Raw genomic sequence first — 20,150 nt, 5'->3', positions numbered from 1 at the left:
ACCATAGTTGTGCCCAAAATTTACATTGCCGAAATGAGACAGTCGGTAAGTGAATTTTCCCACATTTTATGACCTTTCTCACCAGTTTTTAAGTAAATGATTAGTTGTTACTGACGTGGTTGTTAAGTGAATCTGGCTTCCCCATTGACTGCTTGCCAGGTGGTCGCAAAAGATGAGATCACGTGACCCCGGGACACGGCAACCGTCATAAATAGGAGTCACTTGCCAAGCATCTGGATTTTGATAATGTGACCGTGGGGATGTTCAAATGACGGTGTCAAAAACTGCCTTTAGTCGCTTTTTCCGTGCTGTTGTAACTTTGAACAGTCGCCAAATGAACTGTTGTAAGTCAAGGACTACCTGTAAAACTTTACATGCACATAAGGTTGTCTGAGAAGCCTTTACACACGTCCATTTTGTTTTGCTCTGCTTTTTCTTACTCTATTTTTGTGATTTTTTTCTTTAAAAAAATAGGGAAAGCATTTTCACACTGAAGCCTGGGACCAGTGATCCAGCACGGGTGGGCGTAAGCTCAGAGCGGACCTAAGTGGAGGTTAAGCAGCCATCTGCTGCACCGGCTTTAATTTGGCCCTTGTTCTGGACAGCAGGTTGACCTAAATGATCCTTTTTAATCCTCTGATTCTATTTTTAAAAAAAGTCTTCACAATCCCTGATGCATCACAAGATTTACTTTCTAAGGCGGCATCAATCTTCCCTGATGTCCCGTCCTTGTGAGATCCAGAACAGATCTGGGACTGAATTTCCCAGAATCCCTCACACGCACACACACACACGAAACTGCCCAGGGTGGAATTGGGAAAAATACCAAGTCCTAAGGGAAATTTAAAAAGGTAAAGGTAAAGGTTCCCCCGCACATGCGTGCTAGTCATTTCCGACTCTAGGGGCCGGTGCTCATCTCCGTTTCATAGCCGAAGAGCCAGCGTTTGTCCGAGGACGTCTCCGTGGTCATGTGGCTGGCATGACTAGACGCCAAAGGCGCATGGAACGCTGTTACCTTCCCACCGGAGTGGTCCCTATTTTTCTACTTGCATTTTTACGTGCTTTTGAACTGCTAGGTGGGCAGAAGCTGGGACGAGTAACAGGCGCTCACTCTGTTACGCGGCACTCGGGATTCGACCCGCCAAACTGCCGACCTTCTGATCGACAAGCTCAGCGTCCTAACCCACTGAGCCACCGCGTCCCAAGGGAAATTTAGCAATATGCTAAAGTGGAATTAATTAAGGGATTAATTAGATCAGGAATTTCTTATGTTTTTATTATTTATTTAAAAAAATTATTCATTTTATTTTTTTTTAAAGAAAACATTATTGATTTTCTAGTTTTACATATTTTACAATATTTGAAAAGCAGCGTGGAGTTGATCAATAATTCAATAACATACAAATATCTTTAGTACAGTTCTATTACATTAAATATTTCCTCTCTTTTCCCCTTAGTATTTACTGTCTCATATTTAAACTAATACAATTCTTATTATATCGATCAAATAAAAATAACTTTCATTTATCAATAACTTTTAGTTTGTACATATCCTAGTTATTTTAACATTCAATCTTTTTAGTCAATGTCCTAATTAGTTTTTCCCAATTTTTAGTTTCCCATTAATATTTAAATTTAATGTTTAATATCTATAATTTCCAAGTTTTGAATAACCCCAATTCCCTTTATCACAATTCATCACAAGATCTAATGTTCAGGATACACGTTTTATCTATTTAAATTCTCACCATCTTGCATCAACTAATTAATAATACAATATAACATTCTTATTTTCTAATAATTTCCAAATATCTTAAATTTAGTAACCAAAATTTTATTTTAACATTTAATACTTCCTCTTTTTCTCTTAATATCTACTCTCTCACATTTAAGCTAGTAGTTTTTATTATTACCGCTAAGTAAAAACATATGACATTTATCAATAGCTTTTTAGCTTATGTGTATCTTAATTACCTTTACATTTAACCTTTATAACAAATCAATGTTCAAATTTAACTGTTAATATTTATACTTCCAAGTTTTGTTTTTATTTTTGAAAAATGTTATTGGTTTTCTGTTACAATTACATATTTGAAAAGCAATGTGGCGGCTGGATTATAATAATTCAATTACAAATATATATTTTTTTAAATTCCATTTATATCCCGCCCTTCTCCGAAGACTAAGACTGCCTTACAAGCTTAGCAGTAGCCTTCATTCTATGTATATGCCTGCTTATTAGGGCTTTCACACACACCCCAAGCGGCATTATTACAAAGTCAGCTTAATTGCCCCCAACAATCTGGGTCCTCATTTTACCCACCTCGGAAAGATGGAAGGCTGAGTCAACCTTGAGCCTGGTGGGATGCGAACCTGCACTAATTGCAGGCAGCTGGTGTTACTTAAGGAGGCATTAGCCCACTGCTCCACCAAGGCTCCTTTGTATTATTAGTACAAATCTCAAACTAATACTGTAAATATTTTCTCTCTTTTCCATTAATATGTACTCTTATTTAAATTAACACAAATTTTATTTTAACAATCAAATAAAAGCAACTTTCTTACATTTATCAGTAGTTTAGTTTATATGTATCTTAATTGTTTTTAACAATCTTTTAGACAATCAATAACCTAGTGACTTTTTCCCAATTTTAATTTTCCATTAATATTTAAATTTAATGTTTAATATTTATCATTTCCAAATTTTAGATGACCCCAATTCCCTTTATCACAATTCCTCACAAAATCTGTTGTTCAGAGTATACGTCTTATCTATTTACATTCTCACCATCTACATCAACAAATCAATAACACAATATAATATTCTTATTTTCTAATAATTCCAAATATCTTAAATTTAGTAACCAAATTTCCCCCCCCCCCCGTTTAATACTTCCTCTCTCTTCCTCTTTGTATCTATTATCTCATGTTTAAGCTAATAATTTTTATTCTAACTGCTACATAGACATACTCATTACATTCATCAATATAACCTTTATGAGGAAATCAGTATTCAAATTTAACTAAGTATATTCTAATTCTCATAAATAGGTCAAAACCCCATTCTTCTTCAGTCTTATTCTAGCTTTCTTTCTTTGCCAAATCATCTTCCATGTCCGTGCTTTTGAGTTGTCAAACAAATCTCCTTGTATTATTATGTCTATTATTTGATGTTGAAAAAAACCATCCGGTTGCCATTTTCTTGAGAGGGCCAGCAGATCTAGCAGGTCGGCTCTTTATTTTTCCATCTTGACGTAGTTGTCCTGAACTGTTTGTCTTCTCTTCCGTCTGTTCTTGTTCTTGATCCTCAGGTTCCTTCTGATTTATATTGAAAGTCTTTTCCTTATTCCATATTGTCAGTTTCTTTTCTGGATTTTCCATTATCTGTACTTGCTGAGCAGTTAAATCTTCTGTTATGATATTTGATTGTTCCACTTTTTCTATTGTATTCTGTATAGGTGATTCTTTGGTTGTAGTTAGAGTTTGAGTTTGCAGATTGGGGCTGCCTTGTTTTTTTCTATACCCACTATTTCGTCACCAGCTGTAAAGAGGGTATGAAGAATTGCTTTCAAAATAAAAAGGATTTGTTCCTGAACCTCCTCCATAGGAAAAATCTGTTCCTGATCTTCTTCCATAATAATATATTAGACTACAAGCTTTACAATCAGGAAATTCAAAAGGAAAGTTTTTTTCTTTCTTTCCACTAGGTAGGGAGCACAGCTGAACTTCTCCCAGCTAATGTTTCAAGGTTACATGTATCTTATCTATTTTCTGGGCTGTCAGCCAAGTCTCTTTTAAACAATAACAAATTGAAGTATAAGATTTTGCCACAAGATGTCGCTCCTGCCATTTAAAGATTTCCTTTGAATCACAAAGTTATTTTAATCTTTTCAATTTTGCTTCTATTTTATAAGGAAAAACCCAGATCTTCAGTAAAAATAGAAAGTAAGAGTAAAAAATAATCGTTTGGTCCACAAATTTTAGGAAATAAAATTCCGATTGGGATCCAGTTAATTTTTTCAACATTTTAAACTCCCCTGGGTATTCGGTCGCCGCTGTTTCTGGAGGGAGGGCTAAATTCTCCCTTCCCTCTCCTCAGGGGGAAAAATACAGGTACAAAAATTAGTTAGGATTTAAGAAAGGTAAATCTCACCCAGTCTCGATCTACTTCTTTTACACCAATTACTTTCTGTACCTCCTTAAGCTTCTAAGCATTCTCCCCCCTGTGGTGAGGGAAGGGAGACTTTAGCCCTCCTTCCAGAAAAAGCGGCGACTAAATACCCAGGGGCGTCTTAAGTCACTATGTTGCTTTTCAAATATGTGAAAGTAATATTACAAAATTAATAAAATTTGTAAAAAAAAATCTCACCCAGTCTCTTCCATGCTACTTTAAAGCTGGTAAGTGTAACTTCGGCTGTCTGCTGCCTAGTGATGAGTCATATTACTATGGCTGGTCTTTTGTCTGCTGGTTTGGAGGGTTTTGCCAGCTCTAGCGGGAGAGCTACTGCTCTCCCGCGAGGGTGCCTCCTTGCTGGTCGCCCCTACAGGGTGACTTTCAACCCTTTCCAGGGTCCCCCAGCGATGCAAAACTGGACAAGGAAGATGGAGCTTGTCTTCCAAGCATCCATGGCAGCCGCGTCGGCAAATTGGGAGTCCTATACTTCCAAGTTTTAAATGACCAGTTTTCTTTATCTCAACCCATAACAATATCTAGTATTCAAAGTACACATCTTATCTAGTTGAGTATATTCTATTTTAATTCTCACTAATAAGTCAAAATCCCAATTTTCTTTAGTCTTATTCTAGCTTTCTTTCTTTGCCAAATCGTCTTCCATGTCCATGCTTTTGAGTCATCAAATAAATTTCCCTGTGTTGTTATGTATATTGTTTGATGTAGAAAAAGCCATCTGGTTGCCATTTTTTTGAGAGGATTAACAAATCGTCTATTTTTCCATCTCGACATAGTTGTTCTGAACTGTTTATCTTCTCTTCAGTCTGTACTTCTTCTTGATCTTCAGGTTTCTTCTGATTTATATAGGAAGTCTTTTCCTTTTTCCACGTTTTCAGTTCCTTTTCTGGGTTTTCCATTAACTGGGTTTGTTGGTCAGTTGAATCTTGTTATAATATTGAATTTTTCCACTTTTTCTATTATATTCTGTGTAGTTGTTTTTTTAGTTGTAATCAAAGTTTGAGATCGTATATCTGGGCTGACATCTTGTTCTTTTCTATAACTTATTTCATCAGCAGCTGTAAGAAGTGTTTCATAAATTGCTTTCAACATAAAGAGAATCTATTCCTGATCTTCACCCATATTCTCTTAGTAGTGTACTAGGTTCAAAGCTTTATAATCAGAGAATGTAAAAAAAAATGTCACTGAGTATAGAACATAGCTGGGCTTCTCACAGCTGATATCAAAAGGTTATAAAAGTCTTCTCTATAGTCTGGTCTACTGGCCAAGTCTCTTTTAAGCAATAACAAATTGTAATTTCAGGTTTAGCCACAAGATGTTGCCCATACCATTTAGAGTTTTCTTTTAAATCCAAAATTTTTATAATCTTTTCAACTTTACTTTTTTTTTGTAAGTAAAAACTCAGATCTCCAGTAAGAATAAAAAATATTTTAGTCCACAAACTTTAAAAAAATAAAATTTTAATTAGGATCAAGTTCTTCTTGCAATGTTTTAAACTCTCCTGGATAGTCAGTCGCCACTGTTTTTTAAGGGGAGGGATAGAATCTCCCTTCCCTCTCCACAGGGGGGAAAGTACTTTGAGCAGCTTATGCAGGTAAATAAGTTAGTTAGGATTTAAGAGAGGTAGATCTCACCCAGTGTCATCCGTGCTGCTTTAAAGTTGCCTGATAGTAAATGTGACTTTGGCTGTCTGCAGGCTAGTGACAAGCCATATTCCTATGGCCGGTCTTTCGTCCGCCAATTAGGAGGGCTGCCCCGGATCAAGCGGAAGGGCTACCGCCCTCCTGCGATCAAGCAAGGATCCACCTCCTTGCTGGTCGCCCTTACAGGGCAGCTTTCAACCCTTTCCAGGGTCCCCCAGCAAAGCGAAACTGGACGTGAAAGAGATTAGCTTCCAGACGTCCACGGCGGCTGCGTCGGCACACTGGAAGCCTATTATTTATTAAATTTGTTTGCCATTCATTTCATCACAAACTATTGTGCTTCAACATTAAGTAAGAATATTTGCAGGTTTATTTATTCAATGTATATGTCACCCATCTGAGGTGACTGGGCTGGTTTAAAAGGTTTGCAACACACTTGCAGCATGGAAGCCAAAAGGTGACTTATTCTTCTAAACCAGTCTAACACGATGCTTACAAATGAAAGGAAGATTCTGGAGGTTCCAAAGTTGTAAAAAATTTTTATTGTTGAATGCATCAATAAGCTTTTCCAAATCTGTCACAATATACAAGCAAACAGGATTGTGACTCCTACTACATCCTATTTTCCCCCCGTTTCCATTCAAATCTAATAATTTTCCAAACTTTTTTTTAAAAGAATTGCATAAGCTAGTAACTCCAGTCCTGATCTCACCCAGTAGCAGCTCCCATTAGACCAGGGTCTTCCAACCTTGGCAACTTTTAAGATGTATGGATTTCAACTCCCAGAATTCCCCAGCCAGCATAGTACAGAGGGATTCTGGGAATTGGAGTCCACGCATCTTAAAAAGTTTGCAAGGTTGGGAAACTTTGCATTAAACGGATTGAGAATTTCCCGGATAAGGATGGGTTTTACCATATTCCCAGAATTATGAAAAACAAACTTGGTCAAGTGATTTCTCTTGTCCCTGAATATTTGTAACCTTAGCCGTCAGGCGAAAAGAAGAACCTCCATGTAAAGAGGCAGTATACCCGTGCACATCAGTAGCTTCTGGGCTCAGGGACAGTAGAAACCTACTTGTAGGCCTCATGGCTTGTTGGGAGGGTTTCCTAGAATCAGCCAGTTATGAGAAACAGACTGCTGGGCTACAAAAATCAGTGGTCCATTCCCCCAGATATTTTCCGCTCTCTGTAATCTTCCTATATTGGAGACTTTTTCATCTTTTCCCCCAGCCTAAATTACAGCCCTGAGATTTTCTAACAAGTCTCTCTTCCACGTACTAACCAGATCCAACCAGGCTTAGTGTTTCACAATCTGCTTGCAGTTGACAACCATTTTAAAAAAAAAATCAAAGTAAGTTTTTTTTTTTAAAAAAAAGAAGGCTCTTGTTTCTTGTATTACAGCGAGAGTAGTTTTAAAAAATTGAAGGGGAAAAAAAAAGATGTCGAGGATAGCTAAAAAACGGGAAAATGTCTGGAGTTGCAAATCTGAATTAGAAATCCAGTCAAGCAGTTAGGACTTAAAGCGGTTGTCCTTCTAAATAAATCCCCGTCCTACTCAGCCTTGTGCATTTTTACAATTACTCTGCTCTTGACAGATCGCAGCAAGGAGCTGTACTTTTCAAGGCAGTCCACTTCGCTGCCTCAAAGTTTTGTTTTGATTTTTAAAAAAAGCTTTTTCCCTTAATATTTTGCCCCAAACTGGCTCTCTGCCATCTCTCCTCTGGATTCCTTCAATCTTTTCCCTTGACAACTCAACCCACTCAGCTTTTTTTTTTTACTTGTTTCTTGTAGGACTTGGGTGGCTACATCCAAGCCATGAGCTGAGCTGGCTGGTTTTGCTTGCTCTTCAGACTTTAAGCTACTTGGGGGGGGGGGGGAAATTAATCTTTCTGTGTAGGAGAAGAGCATTAGCACCTGCTAAAAACAGCCACTGACCTTGGCAGAAACACCCAGTGCAGATTAAAATAAAGATGAAGAAGCTGGAACTCCTGTTTGTGCCCTGGTGAGGCTGTTGTAGAAAGATACAAGACCGAAGGCCTTTGCTGAAGCTGTAGACCTGAAATAAGTCTCCCCACCGCAATCCTCCAGTGTCACACTCAATTCCTTACTAGATGAAGCCCGTGAAAGATTTTATTTGGAGTATATTTACCAAGAGGGTGGTCCTTTAAGAGTGAGACATACCCACTTACTAACACACTTCAGGGCGAGCCTATCTTAGTCTTAACTAGGCTTTGGGTTATGTAACGAAGTCCAAGTCCAAGAACCAATCTGAAGACCGGGGTTTAGGCCGAGATTTATGCTCAACAATTATAATGTCCCTTTCACCATTCCTTGGGTGGGCATGTTAATAATACAACTCCATCACTTCCCGTTTCTTACTTTCTCGGACTTTTCGCCCTTTTCTTTACTTTTGATTAAGTGTGGGTGGGGGGGAGTTAAAATTTTTAACAGTGTATATTGTGTGGACAGCTGTCCCATCCATACTTGACATGGAATCGTGTGGCATCACTCAACAGGGAACCTAAAACACAAAACATGAAAAGTCTATTATGACACAAAATCAATTTCTTTAAAAAAAAAAGCTGTTCACCTTTTTAAATACTAAACGATTATTGTTAATTCACTGCTCAGTGGGTAATCCTTTGCTTCTACCCCAAATCCTTGGAAACTACTTTTCCCGAGCCTTTTCTTGAAGCATCTCTGAAGTCAAAGTGAGTTTTGAATTCTGCTGTGAGGCGGAGAAACAGACTTGCGGTGGAACGACGTGAATTCTCTTCCCACAAAGGAGTAATAGAATGAGAAGGGCTATGCAACACAGAAGGGGACAAAATGTGTTATCCGAAATACTGTTATCCTGTTGGCTGACGGCAGAGAACAGACTGACCCCTTCCTGCACGACAATGTTCTCCGGTCTCCGGAGAACGTTTCTAAAGTTTTCACAAATGCTCAAAAGGACATCAACACCAGTGGGGAGAAGACAACTGTGAGAAGACAAAAGAGTCAGCAGCTCGCCCGAAAACAAGAGAGTTTACTGTTGCTGGGTGTTTCATCTGCAGAGGTCAACCGGCGGCCACTTCTTATTCGGAGGGTTGCTCATCGCTGCAGATCCAACCGTGCTCGCAGGCAGATCCACCAAGTTGGCCTTCTCTGCTGCCCGAAGGGAGTGGTTCATCAGAAGAGAGGTCCAATGGGGATCTTGAAGTGTTGTCTTGTTTCACGAGCGATGTACACTGTGCAAGCAGGTGCGTAAATCAAACTGGGAGGAGGGAGGAAAAAAAAGAAAGAAAAATCAAGACACACCTCTGCACGCCCAGATTAGGCATTTCCCACGTTGGTGTAGTGATGTCCCAACTCCTGATCCCCCCACTTAGCTTACTTCCGAGAGCACTGCCCTACAGGAAATATTGGGGCCACAGTTTTGCCTTCATTTGGAAGGGTCTTAAAACAAACATAAAACTGAAGCCAGAAGTTTTTATTAGATTTTTTATAAAAAAAAATTGGATAAAAAGTGGAACTATCGTAAGGTTGACTGCAGCAAGAATCCTATATGGGTAAAAATGGAAACCCAATTTGGAAAGACTGATAGCAATAGCACTTAAGACTTACATACCGCTTCACGGCGCTTTTACAGCCCTCTCTAAGCGGTTTACAGAGTCAGCATAGGGCCCCTCGGCAATCTGGTTCTTCATTTTACCCACCTCGAAAGGATGGAAGGTTGAATCAACCTTGAGCCGGTCAGGATTGAACTGCGAACAGTTGGCAGAACTAGCTTGCAATGCTGCATTCTAGCCACTGCGCCACCACGGCTCATGAAGCCAGAGATGAAGGAGGCAGAGAGGGTAATTAAAGAACATAACTTAATTAAAGAACATAACTTAATTAAAGAACATAACTTTTCCGATTATCTTACTAATTAGTGTTTTACCACACCCAAAAAAGTTGGAAGCCAGTTTTTTTTCTCTCTCTTACTTTGCGCCCCTCTCCCTTTCTTTACTTTACTTACCCTACTCCCTCATTACAGGCAGTCCTCGACTTACAACAGTTTGTTTAGTGACTGTTCGAAGTTACAACGGCACCGGAAAAAGTGACTTATGACCGTTATTCGCACTTTCCACTGTTCCCCAGGGTCATGAGATCAAAATTCAGACGCTTGGCAACTGACTCGTATTTATGACGGTTGCATTCTCCCGGGATCACGAGATCACCTTTTGCGACCTTCCAACAAACAAAGTCAATGGGGAAGCCAGGTTCACTTAACAACCATGCTACTAACGTCTATGGAGATTCTCCATCATCCAGATCGTGGTTGTCCCAAGGGTGCTTTTTTCAGGAGGCAACTGGACTTTGTTTTTTCTTTGAAGACGTTTCGCTTCTCATCTAAGAATCTTCTTCAGTGAAGGGACACAGGGCAGAAAACATCCTGCAGCCAAGAAGGGTCCACACCCACTTGCCATACTCAGGTGACCCTGATGAAACAGGTCAACCTCCAGGTGGCCTCAATGACTCTCTAAAAGGATACAAATATACAAAGGCTTTCAGCCATCCTCACCACTCTCTGCACCGCCTTCCTGTCTGAAGCAGCGATGCTTCCAAACCAGACTGTGATGGTGTATGACGGGATTTTTTAATTTTTTAAATTTAATTTTAATTCCATTTATATCCCGCCCTTCTCCGAAGACTCAGGGCGGCTTACAAGCTTAGCAGTAGCCTTCATTCTATGTATATGCCTGCTTGTTAGGGCTTTCACACCCCACCCCCCCAAGCGGCATTATTACAAAGTCAGCTTAATTGCCCCCAACAATCTGGGTCCTCATTTTACCTACCTCGGAAGGATGGAAGGCTGAGTCAACCTTGAGCCTGGTGGGACTCGAACCTGCACTAATTGCAGGCAGCTGGTGTTACTTAAGGAGGCATTAGCCCACTGCTCCACCAAGGACAGGGGAAGGAAGATGTGCTTTTCCTGCCTTTTCTGCATTGCATGAGAAAAGCTCATCTTCCTTCCCCTGTCCTGACCACTTTCTACAGAGGGACGATCGAGAGCATCCCGTCATACACCATCACAGTCTGGTTTGGAAGCATCGCTGCTTCAGACAGGAAGGCGGTGCAGAGTGGTGAGGATGGCTGAAAAGACTATTGGCAGTTCCCTCCCTCCCATCCAGGACAGAGCACAGAAGCGTTGCTTGAACAGGCCCCGTAAGATTGTCTGGGACACTACAGATCCTCTTCACGACCTGTTTTCCTTGTTGCCTTCTGGGAGGAGGGGGCTCCGTGGTATCCGAAGCAGAACATCCAGATTCAGTCACAGCTTTGTTCCACACAGTATTAACCTTGTGAACTCTAAAGCTTCCTCCTTCCATTATGTATTCAAGATAGACAGTGATTAATATTTACGTGCTACTTAAACGTAAGGGTGCAGGGTCTATACATATGTTGTATACAGTGTGTTTAAATGTGTGTTTTATCTACATGTACACTTTGAGAGCAAGCAACAGAATTTCATTTTTAATGTGTGCCACTGTGTCCACAGTAAAAAAATGAGGTTCGCTCTCTTTCTCTCAAAGGACCAGCTCTCCGCAAAGAACATAAATCCTTCCATTCCCCACCGTCCAGTCAGAGCTGAAGAAGTGAAATGTTTTAAATAAAAACAAAAAAACCCAACAACGAGAAAGTCCAGTTGCCTCCTGAAAAATGCACCTTTGGGACAGGCTGGAATTTTTTTTAATGCACCCTCAGGAGGTAATCTTCCTGACAGGAATCTTTCCTACCCTCAGCACAGTGGATTCACCCCTGTTGGGAGAGATCTGGTGCGTGGCCCAACTTACTCTTCTCTCTTAGGAAATCATTTCTGGCATTCGTGGCATCTGTGAGGTTTCGCTTCGGTGTGGAGGTTCTGGTGATTGGCAAGGTGACCGTCGTAGGTGAAGTTCTTCCCACACACAGTACATTCACGATGCGGCAGGTCCGGTGCTGAGACTTTCGGATCCGGTGCCGCTTCTGCTTGGCTATGCTCTTTCACTCTACTTTTGGAATAAGCAAATTTTTCCAGCCGGGCCCGGAGTGATAATTCTGGAGTAATTTTCTCTTTCACTGCGACGTTTTCTTTCTCTTTCTCCTTCTCTGCGACGTTTTCTTTCTCTTTCTCCTTCTCTGCGACGTTTTCTTTCTCTTCACTTCCTCTTTCTTCCTCTTCCTTCACCTTCTTCTCTGCGACGTTTTCTTGCTCTTCCTTTCTCCTTCCTTTCTCTTCCTTCTCTTCCGTTTTCTGGGGTTTCCTGGCTGCCTTTTTCCTTTGCTGACGCTTGTAGTTGCGCCAATGCTCACGCAACGCCTCTATTTCCGAGGTGGTGGACCCCACGAAACGGCCTCTTATTTTCTTCAGCTGGACTCGAGCGGTTTTCTTTGGGGTCTCATCGTCTGCCGAGAAAAAGAAACAGCCTAAATGTGACACTGCCGGGGAAAGAAGGGGTGTCTCTGCAACTTTAAGAGGTATGGACTTCAAATCCCAGAATTCCCCAGACAGCATGCCTGAGAAACATTGGCCTAATGCAGGGGTAGGCAACCTTGGCTCTTTTATGACTCGTGGACTTCAATTCCCAGAATTCCTGAGCCAGCATGCCTGTCTCAGGAATTCTGGGAGTTGAAGTCCACGAGTCATAAAAGAGCCAAGGTGGCCTACCCCAGGCCTAATGGAACTTTCTATTAATAGCAATAGCAATAGCACTTAAGACTTATATACCGCTTCACAGTCCTCTCTAAGCGGTTTACAGTCTCAGCATTTGGCTCCCCAAGAATCTGGGTTCTCATTTTACCGGCCTCGGAAGGATGGAAGGCAACCATGAGCTGGTGAGAATCGAACTGCTGGCAGTCGGCAGAATTAGCTTATGATGCTGCATTCTAACCACTGCACCACTGAAATGCAGATAAAAGCATAACATTTCCAAAATGTTTTAAATTTCTCTTCTATTAAACTTTCAAAAATTATACTATGGCATTTAACATGAAGCTTATCAAGTACATTAGCCGTGTGTGATTCTATATTCTTCATCTCCATCAGCTGTATTTCATGGAGAATATCTATCTACCTGGTTGCTAAATGACTTGAGGGCATATACTGGGAGTCCTTGACTTATGACTACAATTTGGGCCAAAACTGGTTAAGTGATTCATGTCTAATTTTACACCTTTTGCCACGATTGAGATCAATCATTGTATTTTCACAAAACAAAATAAGTCAAGTCAAACGCCTGTTCTAAGTATCTAGTATTATTATTAATCTAATTTCTACAGCTGCCTAACTCAACCAAATGATTCCTTACAAATAATTTGGTTATAGCAGTTAGTACAATTTTAAATCTGAATTTTCAATTTAAAACAATACGCCTGTTTTATTTTAGGGAGGTTTTTTTAAAAAGAAAACTACAGGTAGTCCTTGATTTAAGACCGCGATTGAACCCAAAATTTCTGCTAAGTGAATTTTGCCCCATTTTATGACTTTTCTTGTCCCAGTTGCTACGTGAATCATTGCGTTTGTTAAGTTAGTAACACGGTTAAGTGAATCTGGATTCCCCTTTGACTTTGCTTGTCAGAAGGTCGCAAAAGGGGATCACATGACCCCGGGACATTGCAAGCGTCATAAATATGAGTCACTTGCTAAGTTTCTGAATTCTGCTCACTTGACCACGGGTATGCTGCCATGGTCGTACGTGTGAAAAACGGTCGTAAGTCACATTTTTCAGTACCGTTGTAACTTTGAACGGTCACGGTCACTTTGAACTGTTGCAAGTTGAGGACTGCCTCTAGTTGTAAATGGCAACTTCCCATAACTGAAGATTTTTTGGAAGGGACACGTGTCAAAAACACCTCTCTTCTACTGACACGATTGGTTAGATTTATATCTCACCTTTTGTCCAGGAGTGTATGGGTGTTCCTCAATTTACGACCACTCTCTCAAAGTTACAGCAGACCTGCCTGGGATTATGTATCACTCAAGGGCCACTTCCTGTCACATGACCACATTTCGGGCACTCGGCAACCAGGCCATTTGCAGCATTCCTCAATCACGTGACTATGTTTTAGGGCAGCAGTGGTGAATCGATGGCACGCGTGCCGGAGATGGCACTCAAGAGCCCTCTCTGTGGGCACATGCGCCATCGCTCCAGCCCCGCCTCCCCCCCCCCGCAGCACTCTCACCAGCAGCGCCCCCTGGAGGAGAGCAGCCCCAGGGCGCAGTCTGCGCGGAGCAGCGCAGCCAAGAATATGGCAGCCGGGCAGCAGGGACAAGACTCCGCCCTCGCGCCCCGTCACGCACCCATGATGCTGTGGGGCGTGGATGGAGGGTGCTGCCATGGTGCTGCTGGGCTGCTTAGGCGATCTCCTGCGGCGGGCCGTGAAAGCGGTGAGTGGCCCTGCGGGCGGGTGGGGCAGAGCGGGGATGGGGAGGTTTTGGGGTACTCAGTCTCTAGAAGGTTCGCCATCACGGTTTTAGGACATTTTGCCCAAATCACTTTTTTTCAGTGCCGTTGTAACTTTGAGCGGTCACTAAATTTATTTTTATTTTATTTTAATTCCATTTATATCCCGCCCTTCTCCAAAGACTCAGGGCGGCTTACAAGCTTAGCAGTAGCCTTCATTCTATGTATATGCCTGCTTATTAGGGCTTTCACACACACCCCAAGCGGCATTATTACAAAGTCAGCTTAATTACCCCCAACAATCTGGGTCCTCATTTTACCTACCTCGGAAGGATGGAAGGCTGAGTCAACCTTGAGCCTGGTGGGACTCGAACCTGCACTAATTGCAGGCAGCTGGTGTTACTTAAGGAGGCATTAGCCCACTGCTCCACCAAGGCTCAGTGAACTGCTCTAAGTCCACGACTACCTGTATTTACTTGTACGTCCCTTTTTTTTAAAGCTATTCTGCCAACCTGCTTATAACTGAGAGAAAACCACGGCTTACGCTTAAATTAACAAAGGGCCGAAATCTGGAGTGCCCACCTCGGTTTATCTCGTAACGCCGGGTGAAGGAAGGCCTCCTGATCTTCAAGCCTTCGTTGGACGCGTGGGTCCGCTTGTGCCGGGAAAGATTAGAGCTCCACTTGAAAGCTTTGCCGCACTCATCGCATACATAAGCTGTCTCTTTTTCGCTCATGTGGGCTCGCAGGTGCAAGAGGTGTGTGGAGAATTTGTACGTTTTGTGTCCGCATTTTGAGCAGGTGTACTTCCTCTCTCCCTGGGGGGCTTTTTGCGTCGTCACGGTCTTCCCCTCCATCTTGTGCATTTTCAGGTGAACTCTGAGGAAGGAGGACTGGACGAAGAGCTTCTGGCATTCGGGGCACTTGTAGGACGTTTCGTTCTGGTGAACCCTCTTGTGCCGCACGAGGTCGGACAGGAAATAGGTGCGATGCCCACAGTCGAGACACTCGTGTTTCTTCTCCAGACCTTCGTATCGGGTTTTTTTCACCTTCTTTCTGCAACGAGGGGATTTGCCTTTTCCGTTCTGTTCCCTGGAGGCCTCCAGCCCGGAAGACTTGGAGACTGGACAAACGGCGGCCGGGGAGCGTTTGGATGGCTTCTCTAGAACGTTGTGCACGCCTGCTTCTTGCCGGGAAGGCTTCTTCGCTAAGATGTTAATCAACTCTTCATCATCTGTGAGGGAAACAGAAATGATTCAGATCATGAAAAAACAGGGGGTTGAGGGGGGGGGGAGGCAGCAGCGGCAAAATAAGCCCTGTTCCTATTTCGGATTTGATTAATTCGTTAAGCAGCAGACATGGATTTTCAAGTTTGTCTCAGCAGTCAAATTAATATTTATTACTCTGCGGTCAGATCCAGAACTTGCATTTTACTCTACCGCCCTCAAACTCACAAGCCTTTCTCCTTATTCACTGTGCAGACTTGAGTCCTAAATTAAGAGTTGCTGGCTTTTTCTTCCGAAATTCCCAAGAATGTAGTGAGGTTTTGCTGGATAGTAACTGCATTAAAAGGCTCTGAGACAGAGTCTAATGGTGAATTTCCATATACATGCTTTATTTTTTTAAAAAAATTCTTTTTTATTATTATTATTATTATTAAACTCATGACTGGCCCAAAGTCACTCAGACAGCTTTCATGCCTAAAGTGGGACTGGAACGGGTTTCTAGGCCAGCACCTTAACCACTACGACAAACTGGGTATCAATGCTGCAAACGTTGACATGTTTTTGCACTGACAATATATAAGAGGCAGCCTTTGGCTTTAACTGTTTGGCTTTGAATCACTAAAGCGCGGGAGGAATTCAACCCAGATGTTTTGAGAAGATAAGGGAGAGCGCGCTTCAGAAGGGAAGTGAAACTTCGTGTGTTAAACTAATTGGTTGATGTGATTCATGATGTGTAATTAAGGGAGGGAGATTCTGTAGGATATGTGTCAAGGGGAGGAGAATTCAGATTCTGGCATCCATCCATGAGTGCCAATGCTTCATTCTCATTATTATAGACTTTTTTAGAATAAACAATCATGCAATGTTCTTTGATCTGTCTCATTAGTCGGAACCGTGACCCTGGGTCTTCTTACGATAGGAAGCAAGCACCTTCAGGGAGAGACCCACCACGGTGTTATCCCTTCATTTATTATCATGGGAAATAGTAGAATCATTGAAGAAGAATGGGACATTTACAGTATATAGCCCATCATTTTATTCTTAGCAATTATTTAATGTATACTGTGAGCTTATACACCAGAGACAAATTCCTTGTGTGTCCAATCACACTTGGCCAATAAAGAATTCTATTCTATTCTGTTCTGTTCTGATTCTATTCTGTTCTATTCCTTATTCTATTCTATTCTGATTCTATTCCATTCTATTCCGATTCTATTTGATTCTATTGCATTCAGATTCTATTCTATTCTACTCTGTTCTGTTCCGATTCTATTCTATTCTGTTCTATTCCAATTCGATTCCAGTTTCGATTCGATTCCGGTTTCTATTTGATTCTAATTCTGTTTCTAATATATTCTAACCTATTCTAATTCTATCCTATCCTATCATGAATATTTATGGATTGTTTTAGGTGACTGTTGTAATCTGCCCAGGAGATGAGAAAACGTGTAAATTTGATTAATCAATTAATAAATCAAATTCCTAAACAACAATTTTTTGCACTCCCAGGTAGAACCAGTAAGCTCTACTGACTTCAAAGACCAGAGGAGGTCAAACCAAACTCCAGCCAAGTTTTTTTTTTCAGACTGGCATTATTATTCCAAGATCTCGCTGTTTATGGACTTCTTTTACCTGCAAAGCACAGGGAGTCCTCGACTTATGATTGCAATGGAGCCCAAAATTGCTGTCGCTAAGTGACAGTTCTTAAATGAGTTCCCCTCCATTTTACGACCTTTATTCTCTCAGTTGCTAAGCAAATCACGGCAATTGTTACTTTAGCAACATGATTGTTGAGCGAATCTGGCGTCTGCTTTGACTTTGCTGGTCAGTAGGTCACAAAAGGTGATCCCGCAACCATTGTGACTGTGAGTCGGTTGGCAAGCGTCTGGATTTTGATCATGTGACCATAGAGTTGAAGTCCATGAGTCATAAAAGAGCCAAGGTTGCCTACCCCTGACCTAGTACAATGGAAGCGGTACTGGTTGTCTGAAGCTACTTGGGTGAAATCTAGCAATGTGAAGGCTGACTGACTCATTAAAACGTTTCATGAAAGAAACCCCAGCAAACCAAGAGATAATCCCTGATGTATGCTTTTCTTTACATTACAGGATTCTATCCTTTTTGTAAGGGGGGCGGATGTCAACGCTGCAAACATTGGACGTTTTTGCCTTGACAATATAAGAGGCAGTCTTTTCCTTTAAATTGCTTTGCTTTTGAAAAATGAAGCTGGGGGGAGGGGGAGGAGAATGCTACCCCGGTGGTTTTTTTTAATAACATAAGGAATGGCGCGAAATAAAATGGAAGAGAAGCTTTGCATGTTAAACTAATTGGAGAATGTGATTTATGACGTTAAATTAAGGGAGGGAATTGAGTTTGATACGATGTGTTCAGGGGAGGAGAATTCATATTTTGGCATCGATCCATGAGTGCTGATGCTTCGTTCTCATTATTATAGACTTTTTTAGAATAAACAATGCCGGAATGTTCTTTAAACTGTCTCATTAGTCAGAACCATGACAATACACCTGATTTGCTGTTTACCTCACAAGATGAAGAAAAAGGACGGGAAAAGGGGGATCAGAGGTCTCCCGTTCGTTACTGCTTGGAACGCCTTGTTTGTAGGGAAAAAAAGCAGCAAGGTCATAATATATTACATTTAACATCTTAATTTCTACTTACCACTAAGTGTCACATCGCATTCGGCAATAACGGGCGCTGGCTGACTGGCTACGTGGCTCTGCTGATGTTTTATGAGGGCTGAGTACCATCTGAAGGACTTCCCACAGTCCAAACATTTGTAAGGTTTTTCCTTGCTATGGATTCGGAAATGTTTAAGAATGTCTGACAATTTTTCCGCCTGGTATCCGCATTTTGTGCAGGAATGCATTTTGGAGTCCTGATGTTCGGGGGCCTCGTTCCCAGCAGCACTGCCCTCTCTTTGTTCTGTCTTCAGATAGCCCCTCAGAGAAGGTTGATCACTGCAAGCTTGATAGGCTCCATCCTCGTCTTCCAATTTGATGTTTTGCTGCAGAAGAGTTGTATTTCTGGATTCTCCCTCACCTAGAAGGACAATCAACAGCTTAGATATGCAATGCTGCAAACCTTATCGAGTCCAGCTAATACCAGCCAGTAACGGCTGATCAGCTTGTTGGTTCCAATCAGAGTGAAAGTAGCGCCATGAAGTAAATGCCATAACCAAACTCGGAATCCCGAAGATGCTTTTTCACAAGGCAACTGGACTTTCTTGTTTTTTCCTTGAAGACCTCTCGCTTCTCATCCAAGAAGCTTCTTCAGCTCTTCAGCAGAAGCTGAAGAAGCTTCGTGGATGAGAAGCGAAACGTCTTCAAAGAAAAACAAGGAAGTCCAGTTGCCTTGTGAAAAAGCATCTTGGGGACAACTATGACCTGGGTGGCTGAGAGTCTCCATAGAGTAACCTGGGAATGTATCAACCTGAAAATATTTATTTATTTATTTATTTATTTATTTATTTATTTATTTATTTATTTACCAATTGTCTCTCAAGGCAAGACAGAGCAAAAATGGTTTGACTGGAACCTTAAAAGCTTGTAGAAAGTGCTTGGGAATTGTTCTAATTTATTAACGATACACGTATTTGCATTTCAGAATAAAGTCCATTTCAATAAAGCCAGGGAAAATAAAATGACCTTTTGATCAAAAGAAGGAAAAAAAAAATACTTGGCCTTCGTTCGCTTGCTTTTTGGGAAGATTTTTTTTTAAAAAAAAAATTCGGTAGGACGATATAAATCAAATGTGTTTTTTTTAAAAAAAAACATATAAGCGATTATACATTTCTCTACCTGCCATTATTGATTGCTAAAAACATTTCATTTCAAAGGTCTTGATCTTCTAAGCCCGGAAACCCAACACTGCCCGATATAATCTATAATTTATCGCCGAGAGAAATAAAGTGCAAGATAAACAACACCGCTACATAAAAACCGATGGATTTTCTCACCACCAAAATCAACATTTTACTGCTAATCGTTCGATAATAAAGAGGAAAACAGGAATGTTAGCAAAGATCCTCACTCTCTCTCTGTCTCTCTCTCTCTCCTGGTGTGGAATGGCAAAACAAATTGCTCAGATGCAGTACAAAGGGCAACATAATAAAAGGCAGTAAGAGAAGGGAGAATGTTTAATTTAATTATCAGCTAGGTCATCACACCTACCTCTAACTAGGTCATCACACCTACCTCTACAGGTAATTTTCTCATCTGCAAAAATGGAATCACAAATGGGCCTCTGTTTACGACAGGCAATGCCTTCCTGATGCCGATAAAGATGATACGGATTCCTGAAGGCTTTCCCACAACCAGAGCAATCGTAGGACCTCTCTCCTGTGTGGACTGTCCTGTCTTTAATGATTTTGGAAGGCTTGGTAACTCTACGGTCACCATCGGGGCCCTTGTATTTCCCTTTCTGAGGGCTTGGGAGTTTCTTCAGCATCACTTTTAAGGTTTTCAGCCCATTCATTTGAGAGAGCTCCACGTCTCGAGACTGCCTCGGATGTGGCCTTGAAACAGGGTTAGAATCGCTGACAGCACTCAGCAAAACTGTGGAGCGCTCTCCTAGCAATTCCAGCGGGGACTTTGGCTCCTGCGTAGAATTGCTGTGGCCCTTATTAGATTCACTGGCACCTATGGGAACAAATAGATTGATGT

General features: G+C 41.4%; 1 protein-coding gene across 3 annotated transcripts in view; it reads right to left on the bottom strand.

The window, feature by feature from the left end:
* Window positions 1-6,351: 6,351 nt before the first annotated feature.
* The window catches only part of LOC308661157 (uncharacterized protein), a 55,214-nt gene continuing 41,415 nt past the window's right edge, over window positions 6,352-20,150 (bottom strand). Inside the window, exons 7-11 of one of the 3 annotated variants that reach the window (XR_014024901.1) lie at window positions 18,148-18,528; window positions 14,826-15,476; window positions 11,655-12,246; window positions 8,865-9,088; window positions 6,352-8,353 (exon numbers count right to left, since the gene is read on the bottom strand). Coding sequence is in view for 2 of the 3 variants with exons in the window: in XM_081315966.1 (XP_081172092.1) it covers window positions 11,672-12,246; window positions 14,826-15,476; window positions 18,148-18,528 (1,607 nt within the window). In the remaining variant the exon portion in view is untranslated. Of the gene's footprint in view, window positions 9,089-9,340; window positions 10,340-11,654; window positions 12,247-14,825; window positions 15,477-18,147; window positions 18,529-20,150 lie in introns of those variants that run through there. The other 2 variants (XM_081315966.1, XM_081315967.1) reach the window with 2 other exon arrangements.

This window comes from Vipera berus (genome assembly GCF_964194415.1).
Source record: "Vipera berus genome assembly, chromosome: 2".
NCBI lineage: Eukaryota > Metazoa > Chordata > Lepidosauria > Squamata > Viperidae > Vipera > Vipera berus.
The sequence above is the reverse complement of the archived record's forward strand: the minus strand, read 5'-3'. Positions and strand labels throughout refer to the sequence as shown.